Below are 22,774 nucleotides of genomic sequence, written 5' to 3' on the forward strand. Positions count from 1 at the left end.
ATTATTTATGCTAACCTATTTTATAGTGTACAGCGAAAAATACCAATCAGTTTTACATAATGGGAACTAATATTTGTAGACTTACTCAAGTACAAATTTATTACGGAGTTTCCAAGAAATTAGTTAAATTTTTTTGGTACTTATCAAAACTGATACCAGTTAGAGTATAATTATAAGAAATAAGGGGACGGGTACTAGACACTTTGTTTCCTGACAGTATGAGACTTTATCAATGCATTTTATATATCATAAATCGATGGGCAATAAGATTCAAACCTGTTAGCCTGCAGGTAATTTGCTCGCCGTGAGACTTGGTGGTGATGGGTTTCACCTTTGGCATGGTTATGGTTGCACACTGATGAGAAGTTCATAACTAGGACGAAACAGCTCTCTAGTGTTCAGTAGTACATGAAACAATGTCAATTCTTAACGAAAACAACAACACAACATTCAACTGACCAATCTGGTTAATATTCGTACAGTTTTAAAACCGACACCTATTTTTTTAATGTTACTATCCCTTATATAATAATAAGTTATATTATATACCCTTATGGGCCAGGGTAATTTCACATTGCTTTTCAGGAGAACCAGACACCGTCCAGACTTTCACTTGACAACCCAAACAGTACAGCTCAACCTCGTTTAACAGGGGAGCCAGACACCGTATAGGCTTTAACGCTACAATCTGAATAGTACAGCTCAAGCCCGTGGCGCCACCACACAGGTACCAAGAACCCTGGTGGACCATTCGCAACATTCATATGCACATTCACATCACATACATAGTTATTCCGATCAATGATCGCGTGAATCAATTATGCACAGCACGGACAGGCCAAAGTTGATCTATTCCGCTTACACGACAGTCAAACTCATTAATGTTAGCAATGACGACATGCCTTACAATGTCCCAATGACAATGACCCCCGAGAACACTGAAAATCAACCACCAATATGAATGAAACCGAATAACCAGCAAACCAATTTTGTGCATGAACAGTCAGCGAAACTTGCCAAAGCAATGCTGAACCATCCACAATACCAATGGCAAACCTCCAGCCTCATATGAGACCTTCAGCTTTGCATAGCCATATAGCTTATACAGCATAAGCTATACGACAAAACATGTGTACACAGAGAGCAGTCGATTTTCAAATTTCTAGATGAAAGTTAAGCTTCCAAAACAGCGAATCTGAAAATTCACGTAAAAAACAAAGAGAAAGGGATTTAAGAAAGTGCATATAGTATGACAAAGATTACTTACTGAATCACAGCTGAATTTTGCGATAGTGAATGTAAGATTTCAAATGCTTTTAAATTGTCTAAATAACGCATAGAAAGACCGTTCAAACTAGTTATATAATCATTTGTGACAAGAACTTGATCACGAGCTACAGCCCCACCACCTAAAACTTGCACGACACGACAACCATCTTGTCCATGACAGGCTAATGCATCTAACTTTAAACCTATAATGAAAAAAAGTAACAACCGAACATATTTCTAAACATTAAAATTTCCAATAAAATAGTATGTTGAATAACAGAGTAACGAAATTTTGAATAAAGTAACAAAAATTTGCAATATGTGACAATATGCAGTAGTTCATCATATATTATACATAGTGTTCGCGTGTGAGACTGCAAGTCCTGAGTTCAATGACCGGTGGCGACGTCGTGGATGAACACTCCTACTAAGGATTCCAACACTAGAACGAAACGGTTAATCAATGTTCACAGGTTTTCAACAGTTTTCTAATATACATCGGTTTGTGATATCAATAATACCATATGCATTGTTTAAGGATATAGGTTACCCATTAATTTAACGTATACGAAGCTACTGACGTTGACTACGCCACGTTCTCTGGTACATAAGATCATAGATAAGTTAGTCATTGTATGTTTCGACATTAAACTTAAAATGCCTCTTTAAAAAAACTGATAAAACCAAGATATCATGAAACAATTGGACAAACAGGAATGTAGAAGTAATGAAAATCAAACGCCTATTGTCTTAAATCAATAGCCATGGAGAATGAACAACCAACGATTCCTTGTGGTGATAGTACTAAAATCAAACACATACTGATAAATGAGACTTTCGCGTGTCTTCAATTATATTGGTTTGGTGATAAAGTAATTGAAATCTCTGAAAGACGAGTCATCATTTGTTTACTTAGAGGTTTTGTGAACATTTGTTCAATCTTAAAATAACCTGGCCTATTAAAATCACCAGCAGTGCAGTGGAACTCTTAAACAATAAACGCTCACAACCTGATATAAGATGGAAATAAAGGACTTTTAAGTATCGTAGAGTGTTCGATGAATCTGAACTAGGGAGTCGTAACTCAGCACTTCACATATTCACCTACAATCAATCTACGAAATGGTGTATATTTACTGCTGAATTAAAACGCTGAATGGCATGATTCAAAATCGTTCGAAAGGGCAGAGATTTATTCACTATTTATCTCTTTTATATCTTGAGTTCTAGTAGTCCTTTATGCACACCCTTCCATTTTATCCGTTCGAACTACATTCTTAATGTTCATCCTTTCTCATTATCATTGGTGCCCTGTGGTGTGTGCCACTGATGTCAAGAGATATAAGTAGTACGTATCATCAATCGAAAGTGAAATGTTTGCTAGCAGAAGGTTAAGAAGATCAAGGAAAAGAGAACGAGAACAGAGAGTGATTGGTGTGGAAACAAAGGAACCGTCAAGTCTGAGACAATTGACTGACATTTTGCAAAAGAATTTGCTGCATAGTTCTTAGATTTTACTAAGAGATTCTGTAATTTTGTTTTCAAATACAGTCGGTTGTCCCCACTGGTGTACTCGTTCACTACAGCACATTATCAAAATCTTCTTTGCTATTCACCTTATTAATTTTTAACTCGTCGTGTTAATGTATGAAAACTTGGGTCAATGTATATTTTGCTAATGACTAAACATTAATTATAACTGACTGACTGTTTCACATCAATAGTGAGTTCGACGATTGATGATTTGTACTATAGACAGTGTCAGCAATCGCAATTGTAGCACCCTAGCACGGATTTTATAAATGATTTGAAGAATCGTTAATTGTTCACTAGAAGTAACGTAGCTAATACATTAGGTATATGTTTACGCACACGGATTTGGGCCACACGTACCTTGTAATCACTACTGATACCACAAGGCTGCAAAACTCAAGTACGCGGAGCTAGACTCAAAACTGTGGATTTTACTTTCACTACACTATTTAGATCTAAAAGCTAACTGACAACTTCTGGCGAACTTAGAAAAACTTACCTATCGGTAAAGATCCACGTTCCAAACGCTCAGATATCTCTAATGTTGGGTCAACTGGAGTGACATATTGTAAATCGGGTGCATGTAGTTGAGGATTTGGACAAAGTAATGGTAGTGTGTAAAAATCTAAAGCCTACAAAAGGTATAGGTAGAAATGGCAAAAAGAAAACATTGCAATTTTAATTCATGGTATCAAGAGGGAAATGGCAACGACAACAACATAGCAATATTGAAACAATCTATACAATACTTCTGATTTGCATTCAATACCATATCAAAGACGAGGCTGTGATATATCCGATGAGCTGGAATCTGATAGAGTTACTAAAACTAATTACCGAATGGATTTATAAAGGATATAAACATTGAATTCCGAAGAAGCAGTGAGCATCGATTCAAATCACTAGGAATGGTAGATTTTCCTCCCTAATTGACTTCATTACAATAACTATGAACTTTCTAAAATTAAGGATTTTCGTCTCATAGAAAGGGCAAATGTTGCACGGATAAGTAGTATTGTTGCGAAAATCAGCAAAGTATGGTGTGCAATGGTGAACACTGAATTATTTTTGGAATTTTGGAAATGAGTTATTTTAGATTCAATGAATTACACAAATAAAACAACTACACGCTGTGTGACAATCCAATCCATACAAAGTGAATAGTCTGACTATGGAAAAAAACGATTAAGAGTTAAACAAATAACTAGATTTTCTTGAACAAGAGATTGTCTTCATCAAATGCTAAAAAGGCTAGAAGATTAGGCCACACATTTTACACCAAACAATATTTTAATTAAAGTATCAATTTGCAACGAGAAAATATTATTGTTGATATTCATATATAACTAATTCATGAATAAGCATTGTGAAGAAACCATTTCAGGTTTCATCAAAATACGAAATCATATACAATGACTTCAATAATATTTACATAGTATTCACAATGTTTTAGCAGGTTTTATAAAATTTAGGTTATTAAGTTGACATTAAGGAGGAAGTATAATTTTGCAGTAAGCCTTTATCATCTTATGATCTTATGATCTATTTCCCTAGGTCACAAAAATAAAGTCAAGGAAAGTTGTTATCTTTTCACTATTTGTTTACTACAGATTTGACCTTTGTCCTGTTTTTTTCCGGTGTGTTAGCTCGTGTGTTTGTAAGATCAAATAAATTATCAATAATAAACGTCTTTCCGTGACAACTCATGTTTTGGCCTCTGTATATTCTAGATATAACCTTAACAACGCTTAGAGAATAAGGCAATAGATAAATACACAATGGAATGGTCAATAGTTTACAAAGTATTCTTTTACGATTATGATTTTGAAATAGAAGTATCATATTTATAGTACAGAGAATTTAAAGTAAATTATCACTGTAGATTATATAAATGGTAATAAAAGTGTGAATAGGAAAGAAAAAAATTATATTTGCTTAGAAAAATATCGTAAGAGAGTAAATAAAAATAATAAGATAGGTAATAGGAGAACAATAGTCGACCATCGTGCCTAAACAAAACCACTATGATATCTTAATGAAACCATATATTTAAGTGACTAGATGAAAATATATAAGTTTGTGCAGGAGTTTATAAAATAAGACGAGATAGCAGAAAAATAATTCGGAGAAACACTCAAGAATGATGTTATTAAACTTTTAATTATACACAGAGTTATTCTCTGTGTAGCAATTTACAAGGGTTATCACATTTACAAATAAAATAAGCTTTGAGTATTGGCATAAAAAGAGAAGACGGAAGATGGAATGGACCTCAACTGTATTCGTGATCATCAGCTATAGTTTAGAAAAAAGAAATGTCTGGCAGCAGGCATCTGTGTGCACTCTTATAACTAAGTACTATAGGTAATAATATAAAACTGATGCGTTCATAAATTGTACACTATTCATTTCAAATAAACGATTGAAACAGATTGGGTGATATTGTGATAATATCTATCCCAGAATGTCAAAAGCATTTGAACTGCATCCATGAGACACTGGACAGTAACTAAGTATCTTTTATTAGAGTATAAAAACTTAAGATGAACTAAAATATGTAAATCAATTACTAAATAAAAAAGGATTGACTGTGGAATTTACAGCATGTGAGTGTTGTGCAAAAAACAAAAATTTACGCTTGATCTTGTATAGAGTATGAAGTGTTGATAAACTAGCAGAAAAACTGATGTTCAAAAGTTTTTCAATCGATGATGAAAATCACTAGTAGGTAGGATGTTATAACTTCGCTACACATACTACTGGTTTGGTTAGCTGAGTCACTCGTTATCCACCACATACAAAATTGTATCTTTCAAGCCAAGTGCATTACATTAACGTATATTTGGTAAATAGATTACATTCAATATTATCATTTTTGAATGCAATAGTGTTATGTAGTATGATTTTATGGACTAATTTTTGGTTGTTAAAATAAAAGGAAAAAAATGCTGATCGATAGATGACAATCGAGTGATACAACATCAAGGCATTTTTGTACCATGGATGTTTTAAACTGAATTGTTTAGTAATCACTGAGACGTATATACTGATTGGATTTCTAAGTTCAATTTTCAATCTTATAAAACTGATGGAATACTTTATGAAAGCTTTTCAATCAGATGAGATCAATAGGAATCATTCCTCCTATAATATTATTTCATTATGTTACACTTAAACTATATTTTCCGCTAACTTAGAGGAAGACGAAAAGGAGAATATTGAACATATTCTCTGAAATGAAACAAGAAAGCACAAATACAATAAAGGGTCAACAGAAATTAGTGCAGTCTTAAATTGATAAATATGTTCAGAGAGTGTGTTTGTATAATGGTGTGTCGCCACGATGCAATGTACATACATACACCTTACTCTTTCACATAAACATAATTCAACAGCATTTTAGTGATTACATATATATACACAAACACATGGTGGCTAAAAACCAATTCATCCATTACCCAAGAATTATATATCGGAAAACTAACATTCTATAAACACAGAAGAAACACAAGTATAACCAAATGAAAGAGGACTGACCACATAAGGATAAATGTTGAGAATAAGGTCAATAATGAAAAATAAAAACAAATTGGAAATAAAACAAAAAATCAGAACATAAAAAAATAAATAAATATGGTAGGTATTTAGAAGTCGATTAAAACAGTCGATTTCATAAAGTAATTAATTAAAAATAGCAATAATAAAGGTAATGACTATTATTATCATTTTTATGCAAATCGTAAATACAAGTAAATTTCTTGACACAACGTAAATACTTTAAAAGTTCGATCGTCAAGATACATAATAAATCTAAAAAATACTCCACTGGAAAGTTGATAGTTATGATCAACATTAGTGAAACTTAGAGTTTTAAGGTTTTCTAATTGAAAGAATACAATCTACAAGAACTAAGGTTTCTCTTCTTGCGAAATTCAATCACCATGCACACTACGGCTTTACTAACGGCAGATATTACAAACAGAAATGCGTGGAAATCACGAACTGACTGAAGTTTTAAATGTGGACAGCTGAATGTCAAATGAATGGTATAAAATAAAAAAGTTACAGCGAAACTTGAAAATTGTGAGTTAGATACCTGGAGACTAATAGTGTGAGTTCCCGATGTATGCCATACTAAAACAAAACAACTACATAAACCGCCCAAGTTTGATTGGTTATTTAGCTAATCAGTACGTTATGAACAGTTTTTCTCAAACTGGACAATTTCCACAAACATTCTTTTCTAATAAACTTATTGTAATCATAAGTGCCGATGAATTATCATTTTATACTGTTTGAACTGACGACTGTAATGTTACAATGATGTCATGCTCGAGTTTCCCTTATCATAATGGCTCAACCGAACTATAATGGAAGGAACAAATGTTTTTTAGATCCTACCAGGCCATATAAGATACTGGTAGAACAGGGCGACCAAACTAAAGCATGTCGTACGTCCATGATGTCACTGATAATCGGACTTAACCATGCTTATATGAATAAACTACCTGGATGTGTTCTGTATGATTACTGAAGTCAGTGGTTAGATATTTTGAATGACATGGCTTACAGTCGTTCGCAATGGCGCAGGTGGATTCATTCTGTCTTCCTCTAAATTCCGAGTTTCTTAATTCCTCATGACCGTTTCTGTGTGTTTACTTTACTAATTTATATTTTATTCCCGAATTGTATCTTCAATGTCTAATCATTCCTATTACCACTGATACTGTTACTAATCGACTATTCTGAGATTTAGCCTGATAACTTTATCACTCTATGCTAATAGGGTATGGCAACTTGAACCGATGTACATACGTACCGGTTCCACGTTGTGACTGACTGGTGGCTGAACTAGTTAATCATTTCTGAAATAAAATGTAGTTTACAACACTAGTACTTCACAATTATAAACTGACTCGGTACAAAAAATTACAGCGGTAATTCAATACAAAGTATACTCAGAAAAACAACATACCTCTAGGCTTATTGAATGCTTTAAGTTTAGACAGATGAATTTTAGTCCGAATGAACCGTAACTGTGTTTCATTCAATGACTTTTTAATACACCGAATAAACGAATATCAAAAAATGTTCCGTAAACAAGTAAATTATAACTTCGCCTGGAGCCGCTCTGAGGCTAGTAAAACATATGGCAATAAATGTGGGAAAACTGAAGGTGCAGTACAATCGACACTTATGGCAAAATAGCTGAAGGCCAATCGTACCAAATAATAAACTACGGCTCGGAATTTTATTGTCACTACCATCACAGATGATGGACTGGAAGAGTGGACAAAAGGATATCTAAAAAAACCTAAGTAAGCATCAATTTTATACATCTTGAAAGTTAGAAAAAGAATTTACTCACTCATAAGACTGACATTACGGTTAAAGGACAAATTAACGAATCGTGTGTGGAAAAGAGACCAAAGTACGTTGAAAAGTAACGAACAGTAACACAAGTACAGAAATAAACTTACCAAATCTTCAGTTCCAGTTGCATTGAGACCATTCTGTTAAAATAGAATTGCGAAATAAATTAAAGACTTCATATCACAAGATAAATGTTCATTCATGCTGATAATCACTGATTCATGCATGAAAGCAATATCATAAAAATAGGACAACAAACGATAAATGACTGACCAGAAAACAATTTATGATGCAAAACTTGCACATGATCCTCACATTTTGATCAATAAAGATATTGAAACGAGAGCAAAAAACTAAAAGTTACTCATAGGATAAGATAATATTCATGTGCTTTGTCAATACAAGATGTGAAAAGAAATAAAATAAATGCATTATATATTACAAATTGGATGATTATTGAGTGAAAACTGATTTATCGCTCGAAACTAATCCCACATAAGCAACCAATAAGAAACAGCGAAATTTCTTAATTGAATTTAAAGATTGTTTTCCTGACGAATTAACACTATCAGGAGAACCAATAGGAAGACAATGAATGTAGAATAATCGTTTCGATCAACTTCAGGACTCCTCAGCTCACAGGACCGCTGGCTCTGTGCAGGATCGAATACTCTGTATCATCGATTACTTTAGTAAGGAAGATATCATTTAAGAAAGGAATATGGTTTCACACTTTACAGCTCCAGTTAATCTACAATATATCATGTGTCGCTTAACCTCATTTGAGGGTAAGTGTCTCACTCCTTAAATAATTAGTCTCAGCTATTTACTAGAACATGAGAGTATATAATTAGGTTGATCGTTCATGGGGATTTGTCCATGCTAAGTTACGGTATGAGCTCACTCAGTCATTCAGCCATACGCACACTTATATGCTCAAAAAAATTGCAGAATAATTGAAAACAGATAGTAGGTGACATTTATTTCATGGTATTTTGTGGTATTTCAACAGTGATCATACACGACACTACAAATAGGATAAAGCCTACAACTTTCAGGTCTTAAGGGAAGAACTACTTAGTTTATAACCTGAATTCCAATTTTCTAGCTTTTCATCAGCTACTAGATATCAGAACAGTTATGGTGAAAAAACGAGCATTAAAGAGTAACAGTTTAGCTGCTAATAGGGTTTTATTACCTGACTGACGAAAACAAAGCTAAAAATAACATTGTATCTGTTTGAATTATGACAATCTTTTCACACATATATATAACAACCAAAGTCTTGTAAACTTGTGTTGCTAACAGAATTCTATTGTAATGTATGTATGAGTGAACAGAATTAGGAAATGACACACATACACATGTCCATTAGTAACAGCTTCGTCATACATCTACATCATCAGAGCAATAAAAGAGCAACCATTCGATGTAACATATCTTTCAACAAAACAGGGTTATAATGAATAGGTGACAAACTCAAATCAGAGAAAATAAACAACACAGTTTATGCAAAACAACAGAATAACAACATGGTGAACTGACCAATAAGTGAGTATATAACGAGAAAAAAATCTCTCAGTAACAGTTTAGACATTATTTTTGTCTTTATTCACGATCATGCAGTACATTAATTAAGAAATGCTACAAAACGAAAACATTAAATATTCAAAAAATTCGAAGCATTTGAGAAATATTGAATAAGAAGACATTAATAGAAGTTCTATTACAGGTAAACTGTTAGAAATTAAACTTTAATTTAATAGGAAAATTGGTGCACAAAAATATACGCAGCTAATAATGAAATGTGTAGTAACCTGTTAAAAAGCGCACAAATACCGACCAGGAATGCTTTACTCGTGAAATATAGCACGCCAAGAGATCAGAGACATGATTAACCTGTATTGCTATATCGTGAATATATTTAAAATTTCAAAGAACTAAAGATTTGAGGCACAAAAAATTCATAGTAGAACAATGACATATTGGTTTCCATTCCAAAAATGCACAAGAAAAGCAATAGTAACTGATTGGGTATGAAAGGGAAAAAGTTCGTTATTCAAATACAATATTTCTTGATTTTATTTACATGCAGTATAGTAATGGTGACTAAATTACTAAGATGAACAACGACTACAGACCTTTATATCAAGCTTCTTATGTTTTTCATCTATACGGTTTGTAAGTTGGTTGTCCAGGATAGCATGATTATCATGGCTTCCAGATCGGTGTCGGTGACGACTATACTGGTGAGATGTTGAAGAAATATTCAGACGTTTACCAGCAAAACGTGACTGTGAAGCATCTTGATCATGTTCAATAACACAGCAATCCCCTGAATTATGTTTATCAACTGTCTTACCGTCATTACAACTAATACTACTATTACTATTATTCGCATGCTCATTGGACCTGGTTGATTTTGGTGATGAATAACAACTATGAATGAAAAGTGACTCGAAGAGTAAATGATTGAACTCATGATGATCAGATTCAATGGATGAAGACATAGTTTTTGGATGGACATAAGGGGAGAGAGAGACTGATGAGCTTGTAGATAAATCGCACTCTGTTTTTACATCCTCTTCTTCATCATTATCGTCAGTGTTATCATTTCCTATGATGATGGCATTATTATTATTATTATTATTATCCATTTCTCCATTTGAATACAAATTGTCAACATTATTATGACCATTTTCGTCCGAGAGAAGTTGGAATCTATAGTAACTACTCAATTTACTAGATGCAGAACACCATTCGGATCCATTATTTACATCTCCACTCTGACTAATATAAGGTAGTTGGTATCTGTTAAATACTGAAAACTCTCTACGCTTTGAAGTTAATTCAATTGTGGATGCTTTAGTTGGCGTGGAAATATGATGCGGAATAGCAGATGATGTAACAGAAGAATTACATAATCTATCATTATTGGTATTTTGATCTTCCAAGTATTTCAAAGCTTTTAAAATGGATTGAATAACAAGTCGATCGGCTAAATATTGAGTACTACTAGCATTGTCGTCAGTAGTGCAATAACTACTTCTAGAGACCAATGATGAAGTAGAGTGATGATCAGTAAGAATTTGATCTACTTTATCAGCACCTAATCTGTTATTATTGCTATCATCAACGTTAACGTTCGAAGATGTTAAGAATCCAGAAATCATAGATTGTGTCCATGACTGACTTGAATCTGCTGTTCCTGCTTTTGTCGATGACGTTGATGAGATGAACCGATTTCGTTCGGTAGTCGAATTTGATCTAATTGAATCCTCCAACACTTCGTAATTAATTAGATCCACTGCTTTTTGAACGATTTCATGCACTAAATGAAGAGGTAACTGGTTGACGTTATTAGTATTTAGACACTTCTGAATATCATGGATCATATGACTTTGTCCACATTCAGATAATGTACACATATGGTAAGAATGATGACGATGGAAATAGTGTTCATTGGTGTATTTTCCTAACTGCTCAATATAACTATAACTTTTACACTTTTGATGTGTAGAAGAATGATTAGTTTCCAAAAGTAAAGGGTTCAGATGATTAGGTGTTGGTGATCTCGGACCACAAAAAGATTCACTTTGTTGTTGCAACTGATCCAAACTATTTGCAATAAACAACCTTTTATTTATGGAAGGTATACGATATTTATCATAATTATCATCATTATCGGTAATACTTGCACGTAAAGTAAATACTGAATCGGGTAGAGGCCTTTGTAAAGAAGGACATGAATAAACAGTACGCATTAAACTCCAACTGAAGCTATCAAAGCATGCAGTTACTCCATGCCTTGACTAGATTGACCAAAATAAAATTATTTATATATATATATATATATATATATATATATATATATATATATATACGTTAATATGTGCACAACAACCATAAACACCATTGCATATACCCACGAAGAATGGTCATCGTCGTAAAATTTTATTATTCCAGGAGAGGTGGCGAACAGGAAAGAAAATAAATACAGAAAGTACAATTAGTAATTATACGGTACTCGTGCAAACTTTTCAGTTAACAGTACTTTAATAATACAGCGATCATGTTCGCCTGTTTTGTTTTTCTCTATCAATCGCCAACATGTCACAATGATTATAAACCAAACAGTTAAAGTCGAAAGGTCAAAGGTCAAACAAAGGCTTTACTTTAGTGTAAAAATCACTAGCAGGAAACATTAATACCTGTTTTATGACTTGTCAAATAAAAAAATGAAACTCAGTAAACCATTTACAGAGGTATGTATCATTTCAGAAAAGCACGGCGCACATGCGTTATGAATACAAGCCCACTTTTAGACAGCTAAAAAATCTCACCTTCACCCAGTTGCGTACGCAAAAAAGTATACAACTCCCTCCAAACCACTATTGCATTGATCTGTATCTACGATCGACTGGATGCATGCGAAATATTAGGGTATAATACGATACAAGCTACATTAAAAGTTAATTTGCATATAGAACAGTGAATCATACCACGCAGTGTCCTGATCGTAAACAATTTTTGTTATTAGTTGAAATTACCCTTTCAAATCAATCACATCAATTTAAAAGTCTCACCAAATACAGTCCTAGTAACTCAGTTTTCAGTCGAGCTACTTATATGACAGTTAATGATTAAAACAGGCTGCTTAAACCACAATAATTGGAACATAATTCGAAAATAGTTGGAAGTCAACTGTTTCAATCATAAAGCCACGGTTTCACAAATTTTATCACAACCTTCAATATCGTGTATGTATGATGTGGATCTATAAAAGGTATACCTACTGAAAAGGATAAGGAACTCAAAATAACATCGGTACAATTAAGAGCATAGTCATGTGAGTTATGAAGACTTACACCACAAATGCAACGGCTCACTTACATTCACACAATCTATCATCCAATGAATCATCAATTTTCTTTCCTTACTGATAAATTTACAGTGTCAGTGTTTTTTTGTAATATTTAATTTTCCCATGTATGCCCTTCTGAAACAAACTAAAATCTATCCCAGTAATATGCCGAGTACAATAATACCGATTTTTTACAAGAGATAACAATAGTTAATGAACAGTATATTATTTAAACTGAACTTCATTGGATAGCCAAAAAAGTGAACGACTAAGTAAGAGGAAGTTGAATCTTTGATGGGAGGAATATGAGTGACAAATATGGAAAATAACGAAGCATTCAAGATTTAAAGGGGGGAAATTTAGAAGTCATCGGCCCACTGGAATAAAAAAAACTAAGCCTTGAGTAAAGTAGATTAAGAACTATCAAACTTCATTTTAGTTTAGGTAATGTTGATAGAAGATTGTTTATCTCAGCCAACATGATAGTACCAATAGAAATAGAGTAGCGTCTCGTCGTGCAAAATTTACGCCGGAAAAAATTATTTTCCGATAAAATCCCATAAGCTAATCGAAAAACTTGGTTCTCTTACGTGTAATCTTAAGACTTTTCGTTCAGCACAGTCTTATAACATACAGGAGCAATTATAAATTTGGGTATCAAACAGAGCTTACATAACATAAACAATAAAAGATATGAACACAATGAACTTAAAAACACCATTTTATAATATTTACCATAATCGTATTATTATCGTCATTATCGATAGTGCTATCACCAGTGTTTACGTGTAATGGATATGCTAGATCAGACTTAACACTGATCTTTTTCATTTCACCAGTATCTGGAAACATGCCAATCACAGAAGGTCTAGAAGAGACAACAGGGCATGGCAGTAGTAATTGTTGTTGGCTTTTTTCATGAATGTCATCTGTTTCATTTGATTCCAACTGCATTTTTGCAATACCAATTAAACATGGTCCATTAGGAAGGGACTTTAGTGTAGTAGCGGCCTCAAATACACTAGATTTCATTAAGTTTTTATCATTAACAAATAACAGCCTGTCGCCGATTGATATACGTCCATCCAACTGTGCAATACCACCTGGAGTTAAACTGTCAACTAATAAGATACCGTGTGATTTGGAGCGACTAGACCACGTGGATCTTCGTTTCAATCTCCTGGAAGATTTGGAATTCTTACCAGGTAACGATGATAATGATGCAATGGTAGAACCGGTAGAATAATAGGAATGAAATGATCTACGATCAGATTCAATCATATTAGAACTCCTTCTATCAAGTGAACAAGCTTTACGGAGTGTATTGCCTTCTAAGTCAGTAACAGGTAGTTCCTATAAAGATATAGATATAAGAAACAACAATAAGTGTTATTTTCGGACATTATTAGAAATGGATCAAAGAATTAGTAGCAATAAAATAACTCATTTACATGAACACACATAGTGGTACAATATAAAAGTATAAATAAACATTTATTTGTGTTCTGACCATCACCTTAAGTTCACCTGGAAATCCTTTACAGTTACTGGTGGTCAGAAGCAAGACTGTGAGAGGGTTAGCAACACCACCTTACAAAAAAACATCGTTAAAAGTGAACTAACCGAACCATCAAAACCCTTCTGTGGGAGTTCAAAGGTCTTCATGTAGAAGAGTTCAAACGAATCATAATAAAAGTCGAGAATCGCCAAAAGCTACAGGGCAGATACCGCCTCTAACAGCCAGAGCAACAGTAAACACGGAGACACAGGATCTTCGTGCAATATAGGTGACTTATAAGGTCATTCAAATAGGCATATAAGAGACGAGATGCAGCTGCCATCTCCTTGGATTAAGTGAAGCTGACCAAACACAATGTGGACAAAAACGACTAACTTCAGGAAAGAGAGAAAAGCAATTATACGATAGGCATCTCATGGATCCGGGAACATCAAAACATCCTTAAAAAAAGGGAAAATTCAGTGAAATTTATGCAGTACCATGAGCTCACTAACATTAGTAACGAAGATGATGAACATCAGTTTTATGAGGGGCTGTAGTCTGTCGTACATAAAATGACATGACAATCTTGATATGAGACTTGGAATGGACAACACCGTGAATGCAGATATCATGGGACAACATGAACTAAGAAAAATGAATGGAAATGGTGAGAGACCGGTAACTTGGTATGCTTTACACAACATAGCAATACGTGGTAACATTCTCCACACAAATGCATGCACAGAGCTACATGGCTTTCACATGGTCATACTACGAAAAACCAGATCGACGACATATGCATAAGTAAACGGTTCTGAAGTTCTATGGAAGATATAACAGCAAGGTGAGGAGCGGATGCGTCTTTAGATAACCATCCACGGGTGGCAAAGCTAAAACTGAAGCACTGACGTCAGGCATAGAAGTAACTGCAAACCTGTTACACATCCTATTCAAGAGGATTTAGGAGGATGAACAAGTGCCGATAGACTGGAAAGTGGGATACCTCATCAAAGTAACAAAGAAAGGTGACTCAGTAAGTGTGAGAACTACAGAGGTACCACACTACTATCAGTATCAGGAAAAGTTTTCAACAGTGTTGTTGAACCAGACGAAAGATTCAGTGGACGCTCAACTCCGAGAACAACAGACCGGATTCCGTAAGGATCGATAGTTTACAGACCACATCGCGACACTATTGATCATTGTTGAACGATCAAGTGAATGTAACTGGTCGCCATACATCAATCCTCTTAACTATGATAAAGCATTTGATAGTGTGGATAGGAGAATCTTGTGGAAGCTTCTTCGACACTATGGCGTACATGAGATCGTCACCATAATATGGAACTCTTACAAGGGACTAAAATGCAATGTAGAAGGGGACTCAGACACAATTCGGATAAATCTGGATGGTTCGGACTTTGAAAATGACTCATCATTTCTATGAAATACACAGCAACAAATACAGATAAAGACCGCTAGTATAGCAGCCATTTCCCTAGCAGTATACCTCAAGATTCTGAAATACAGAATAGCCAGCACCAATCAATTCACAATTGTGGGATAAGCTGTGAGTGGACAGCAAGATTGATAAACAAAGGGAATTTGATGCAGATTAAAGGTACGAATCGGTAAAGCAAGGGGAAGATTCCTTCAATTGAAGAATGTTTGAAACCCAAAATATCTACAATCCAACACGAAAAATAGAACTTCCAACACAATCGTTAAAAGTTCTAGCTAGTGGAGCTGAAACGTGGAGAACTACCACCACCATCACCAAAATAACAAAGATGTTTTGAAACAACTGCAAGCACAAGATGCTTCATATCCGTTAGCCAGACATCATCAGCAACAACTTACTGTGACAGGACAAACCATCTCACAGATGAAGAGAAAATTAGGAACAAACGTTGGAGGTAGATAGGGCGCACACTGCGAAAATCATCAAACTGAATTACGGGGCAAGCCCTAACTTGAAAACCCCAAGGGAAAAGTGCCAGACCAAAATACACATCGTGAATTGAAGGTTGACACCAAAAGAATGAATAGCATTCGGAAGCAACTGGAGATAAGAGTTGGTTGCTAGTTCCTGGTGGGCGGCTTATGCCCGAATAGCGGTGAAAGGCTTAACTAAACAACTAAGTCCTTTATCATCAACTTTCAGTAATCATTAAATATGTATACATGTAAATTTCTGTTCAATAAAACTCACCTCATATTCAGCTATACTAAATCCAAAACCACGAGATGTTTTATTCAGTTGGATAATTAAAGGCACTGAAGACCAACATGGTCGTTTAAAACCGTAACGAGGATCAATACGATTTGGCCGATTATGATGATAATGTGGTAGAGTTTGACAACGGCGATGATCGTGTTGTTCAGTAGATTGTTTTTCCACACACACTTTACCAGATCTTGATATTGGTAAACGCCCTAAAGTCCTAGAATGTATTTGTGTTTCTGACCGCTGTATTGTGCTGGGTAATGAATATTTACGATTGTTTTTCATTGTATTTACTGGATACTGTTGTTGTAATTTACTAGTGTAATTCGGATTTACATAATTATTGAGGGGGTGCTAGAAAATCAATGATTAAAGGAAAGTGTGAATTAATTACTGTAACTAATTTACGAAATGTAGGTATAGATATACGTATTTAGCTTTGGTTTACATTGTATTTAAGTGTTAGGGTCAGTGATACCACCTGGCTTCCAAAACTGAACCTGGTTCAGCAGGGTCAGTGCCTGAGACCTAAGAAAATGTCAATTGCTCTAACTATTCGTTAATCACTTTAATTGAAAAGAAGATACTAAACACATACACCTAATTAGCAAAACATACATAAATGAAATATAAACAATTTTAATCCAATGGTTCAATGGATTTTTCCAGCTTTGGATATACAGATTCATATTGAGAGACACCATTGATATTATTCTTTATGCAAAGAAAAGTGTCTCTATTGATCTTCGAAGAATAAAGTTTATCTGGTTTTCGAGTATTACATAGGCACTCGCTACTTTTGCTAAAAAACTAGGCATTAGACTTCAAAATATACCTGTATTATCCGTATGAGAGGGTTAGTAGTAAGACCTAATTATAAATCTAGAAATAGGTATTTGTCTTTGTTGATATACTGTTAAAAGTCTAAAGATCATAGTACTTTACAACAATATTACAATAAGGAACGACTACAATGATTTGGGAATTATTGATAAATTTTGAACTCTGCAGACTTTAAAATTATATTTGAACTGATTGAGTTTCATTATTTTGCTTGATTTTCCCAACACTTTTGATGTAACTTACACCTTCTGTGCAAAGACTACTGACATACCTAACTATCATATTTGTTAAATATAAATGAAGCCGTTTTAGAGCACACCTGCTTGGAACTGATTGAATTAACCACTAAACCATTTTATGGTTGTAATTATTAATCATGACCTTAAAGCGAACGTTGGACAAACTGTAGTGACTGTTATTTCATTTGTAAGGGTTGTTTAAGTTAGAGACCAACAAAAACAGTGGTCATCAACTTCGCCTAGAATATTGACAAATCGCAAAATACAAATGCATTTTCTTCAACAAAAAATAGGTTTATTGTTTTTGACATTTTAATAATTCATAAAGATGAAATTAACAAAGTGAACGAAACACGGGAAATGAGTGAAGTCGACGGAAAAGCACGACTATATAACAGACAGAGATTTCGACGGTTTGTAAAATTCAACACGGTCAAATTAAGTATTATGGCCATGAAATAGCTACACTAACAACTACAGTCTCTTGTAGTCCATCATTACAGACTTCACTAATGATGCAGTTAGTTTCTTAAAATGGCACTCTTTAAAATTCCTACTACAAGACCAGGTCATATGAAAAGATGTGCAACACAACATCTAGTTTTAACAATATTTACTAGGTGCTGTCACAACAGATTTTTGTGATAGGGCTCAAGTTACAGATTTTTTACACACAAATAACTTTCGTTAAGAAAAATAATGGACCGATATTGAGAATAACCAATGGATGATGAACAATACTGACTGTCAATACCTCAAATCCAACGATAGGTGACTATTTTGCCAATAACAACAGTTATCAAATAAAAATGAATAAAAGCACAGTCAATCAGTCAGTCAGTAACAACGTAGAACTTCGAACGTACGTACATCAGTTCGAGTTGCCACACCACATTAGCACAGAGATGCAGTGGTCGATTCAAATCCCGTAGTGGAAAGGTGGTAAGAGCATAAGCAGTGATCGGAAAGATTAGGGTTTGAAGATGTTATTTAAAGAGTATAATACAGTGATATAAATTTGAAAAGAAAATAAAGGACATAAATAATTCAGAAGACTAGAATTTGGGAGAGCACAAAGAGTGGATGCACCTGCGCCATTGCAAACGATTTTCAGCCATGTCATTCAGGGTCTCTAACCATCGGTTGCTATCATCTCGCGGTCCCCAACCAGGTAGTCTACACCTACCGACATGACTCAGACCACTTGTCAGTGACTTCATGGACTTGTGCCATGTTTTGGTCTGGCCGCCCCTACTTTCTCCCAACCTACTCCTATACCACTGAACATCGCACGTCGAGGTAGTCGGTCGTTGGGCATATGTAACACGTGTCCCAGCCATCTCAACTGATGAAGTTTCACTACTTCATCAATTGATTTGCCATCCTTACCTAGTACCCGTTTCCTAACAACTGCATCCCGTACTCAGTGGTCCCAGAATATACGAGCAATGCTTCGAAGACACCCATGATCAAATACTAGTAACCTACGAATATCCTCTACTCTTACCGGCCATGTTTCACTGCCATAAGGTAGGACGGGACGAACTGCTGCGCAGTAAACCCGTCCTTTGGTTGATAAACGGATATCTCGCCTACGCTATAAGTGACGCAAGTTGGCAAAAACTAGTCGAGCCTTCTGTATCCGTGCTGAGATTTCGTCACACACCAGACCACAAGGGCTGATGAGACTTCCAAGATAAGTGAAGCGGTCGACATGCTCAACTACTCCAATCCCTATCACTAGTTCGGGTGTCGATGTAACCCAATCCTGAAGCAACATTTTGCATTTCGAGGGAGAGAATCGCATTGCGAACATGCTTGCATTGTTGCTTAAAGTGGTCAGAAGACTCTGCATTTTGTCAGCGTCTTCACCAAATAAAACTATGTCATCTGCATATTCTAAGTCAACAAGTGAACCTCCTGGTAGAAGTCCAACCCCTGGAAATTTAGATGAGGAGAGTGTTATCTCTAAAAGTACGTCGGCCACAAAGTTGAACAAGAATTAGGGGGTCGCCATGTTAAAAGATGTTTTTCCTTATGCTTAAAGTTAGTATTTGCAAGAAACAGGCGGTTATCTGAGCATAGCTGCAACAGACGGTCGCCATTATCTGTTCTTTGAGCAACGACACCATAAGATCCACTCAGGTGTCTTTCCCTTTCGCTTAGTTTACCTACTTGAGCATTAACGTTACCGACCACTATTAAAACACCAAAGCGTCTAGCTTTTCGGAGAAGGTCCGAAAGCTTTCTGTAAAACTCATCGTTTACATCATCTGAGCTGCAGTCAGTGGGAGAATAGGCAGAGACGACGAAGAGGCAACGACGAGTGTTCCTATCTTACCGGATTCTTACTGTTCCGTTTAGTCGGACAGCGCACAAACGACTGTCTACTGGGATCCAGTTGAAGAGAGCTAGTTCTGCCCTAGGACTCAATGCTATACCTACGCCGGCGAGGCCACGGGAAGCAGAATCAGGGCTTCCAGATACACGAAGCGTAAATCGAGTCGGTTCTTTTTTTTTTGGCATGGTGAGGTCAAATGAATGACGCTACTCGGATCCTGTATGCGCGTTTCGGAGACGCAGCACACATCGATGGCGCGAGATTCTAAAGTCCTAGCTAAGGAAGCCTGCTGTCCTATTTGGCACAGTGTTCGGACGTTAAAAGCTCCTACGTGTAGTTTAGAGCGTGGTTTCAGGAGACTAGGAATAACGATCCGCGTACTCGAATCGTTTGCCTTAGCTGTGCTAGGTGATAAATGGACGTGAGAAGGGTTAGTCTTGGAGATAAGAGAGGTATTAAGTGGTGTAGGAAGGATTTGAATGTGACCAACTTGGTCTCGTGTGCTGTTACGGGTATGAGGGCTGATGTCACTTCCCCGCTGCCCACACCGTGGAAGGGTATTTAGATTAGATGGTGATTGGCGATAGTCGACAGGAAACCCTGGACCCGAGTTTCGTGCTACTTGGCACTCGTCAGCAAGGTGTACCTGTAATCTTAAGGGAACTGGTGCTCCCTGGCGGATTCGATCCCGTGTCACCCAGCTTCGCAGTCAGAGACGTTTCAACTGAGCTATCCGGGCCGCAACCGACCTCTTGAGGAACCTGAAAAGGACGTTGGGTTAATGTTAGCCTTCACAACCTGGGAGCGTGACCGCAGAACCCAAGGGACAACTGCTTGAGGCCGGTCCCGCACGGCCTTTTCGTGGGAGGTTTTTGACGTGTTAGCTCCGTTCTTCAAAGGGCCTTACCGCCGGAGACGGAAATCCGTGAGGTAAGGTGAGGTGCGCATTTTTAGGGTCGACTTTTTCTAACCCCACCCCTCCTTGTGGGAGGGCAGCATCGCTGTCATGCTGGTTGTCTGAAGGAAACACCTTACTGCTGTCACACCTCTGTACAGTCAGCAGTACGACCTCGCCTTCGGACCTTGGGTTTGTTGCTTTTAGTCTTACCGCTCTTCAACCGACCTGTCTGACATGGTAGGACCTTGAGGAACGGTTGTTCCAGCCAGTATAGCTCGGTTGCTTCATCACGATAGGCAAGCCCGACCACCACGTCAAGGTAGCAACAACGGTCGGGAATAAAAGCACAGGAAATTAGTTGTCAGAATCAATGATAATAGACTAATAATAAAAGGTCTTATAGAAGTAATTATATGAATTTAAATTCAAACAACCAAATAGAAACAGTTGAAACTGAATGTTATGATTAAAGCATAGTGTTATATCCCGATAAGAATAATGAATGGTAATTTTTGGGATCCATTTATGGACCAATTCTAAACGTATATTTTTATCGTGTAATTGTTATGTAACTAAACTGTTCATATTCATGTCCCTCTTATTATGAGTTTCATTTTGACCTATGAACTATTATTATACGATTTACCATTCTTGAATTATTCCCCGTCTATTAATTACTATCTCCCTCATTCACGGCCGCATTTTGGCTAATTCTTGTATAAATGTTGTTTCACATTTTACAGTACGTTGTGGTCTGTCTGGTTGAGATATAAACCCAGTATGCTTGAAATAAATTATTCATATTGCAGAGGCTGAGATTGGTGTTCTGGATTCAACTGGCTGGACTAGGCGGAAAGCAGGACTAATCAGGACTCTAGGCTGCTCGCACGTGTTTTATGCGTCACTGGCTCGATCGATAATCCACTGCTCCCTAATTGGTGGTATCGTTGCACACAAGTTCACAAGTTATAACACATATACTTTAATCAAAAGCGAGAAAAACATTTTTCAAAAGACTAAATAAGTGTCAGCAGGAGAGAAGGTAATGGCGAAACTAGCTATTCCCAAACATTATGCTTTAAACAGGTGTACAAATCGAATCTATGCGATTTTCAAGGTACAATAATGCATATAACAAAAAAACACATTTTCTGGGACTCCGCCAATCTTCTACAGGTTAAATATGTATAACTGACAAGTTACAAGTAGTCACGGTTTGTATGCAACGACTAGCGATACTATCGTTTCCTCATCCAAACCGCCAATGGTCAAGAAGGATTCAAAACCGTTACAACTAGTGATAAACATTACAACACTGATTTGTGCAGTTGTGTATTTCTAAAAGCATATAGTGAAGTTTACCAAACCTTAGACAATACATGTTGGTAAGCGAACAACGAAAAGTACTTTAACCATATTATTACCATGAGCACATAATTAGTCAGTGGAAACACAACGCATACTACCTGCATATCTCAGATTTCTATCACATACTGGGTTAACTCTTTCCTCATATTAAAATGTTTTAGGAAAAGGAAGAGTTACGGCCGTTATATCACTGATATACTTCAGCAGTATATGTATAGACAAGTAAAAATCGCCATCCACCTTATTAGAATGCACCATGAAAACATTCAGTAAAATTAAGTAACTACATTCACTAACTTAGATGATCAATTTAGGAAT

At 35.8% G+C, this 22,774-nt stretch overlaps 1 protein-coding gene across 2 annotated transcripts in view; it reads right to left on the reverse strand.

Annotated features, from left to right (window-relative positions):
* MS3_00009251 (uncharacterized protein) overlaps positions 1–22,774 on the reverse strand; it is a 74,465-nt gene that overhangs the window by 36,514 nt on the left and 15,177 nt on the right. The window contains exons 5-9 of one of the 2 annotated variants that reach the window (XM_051217594.1): positions 16,753–17,121; positions 13,775–14,392; positions 8,283–8,315; positions 3,302–3,434; positions 1,268–1,472 (exon numbers count right to left, since the gene is read on the reverse strand). In XM_051217594.1, coding sequence (XP_051065011.1) covers positions 1,268–1,472; positions 3,302–3,434; positions 8,283–8,315; positions 13,775–14,392; positions 16,753–17,121 — 1,358 coding nt within the window. Of the gene's footprint in view, positions 1–1,267; positions 1,473–3,301; positions 3,435–8,282; positions 11,988–13,774; positions 14,393–16,752; positions 17,122–22,774 lie in introns of both variants that reach the window. The other variant, XM_051217593.1, reaches the window with a different exon arrangement.

The sequence above is a fragment of the Schistosoma haematobium genome, chromosome 5, assembly GCF_000699445.3.
Source record: "Schistosoma haematobium chromosome 5, whole genome shotgun sequence".
Classification (NCBI taxonomy): Eukaryota; Metazoa; Platyhelminthes; class Trematoda; order Strigeidida; family Schistosomatidae; genus Schistosoma; species Schistosoma haematobium.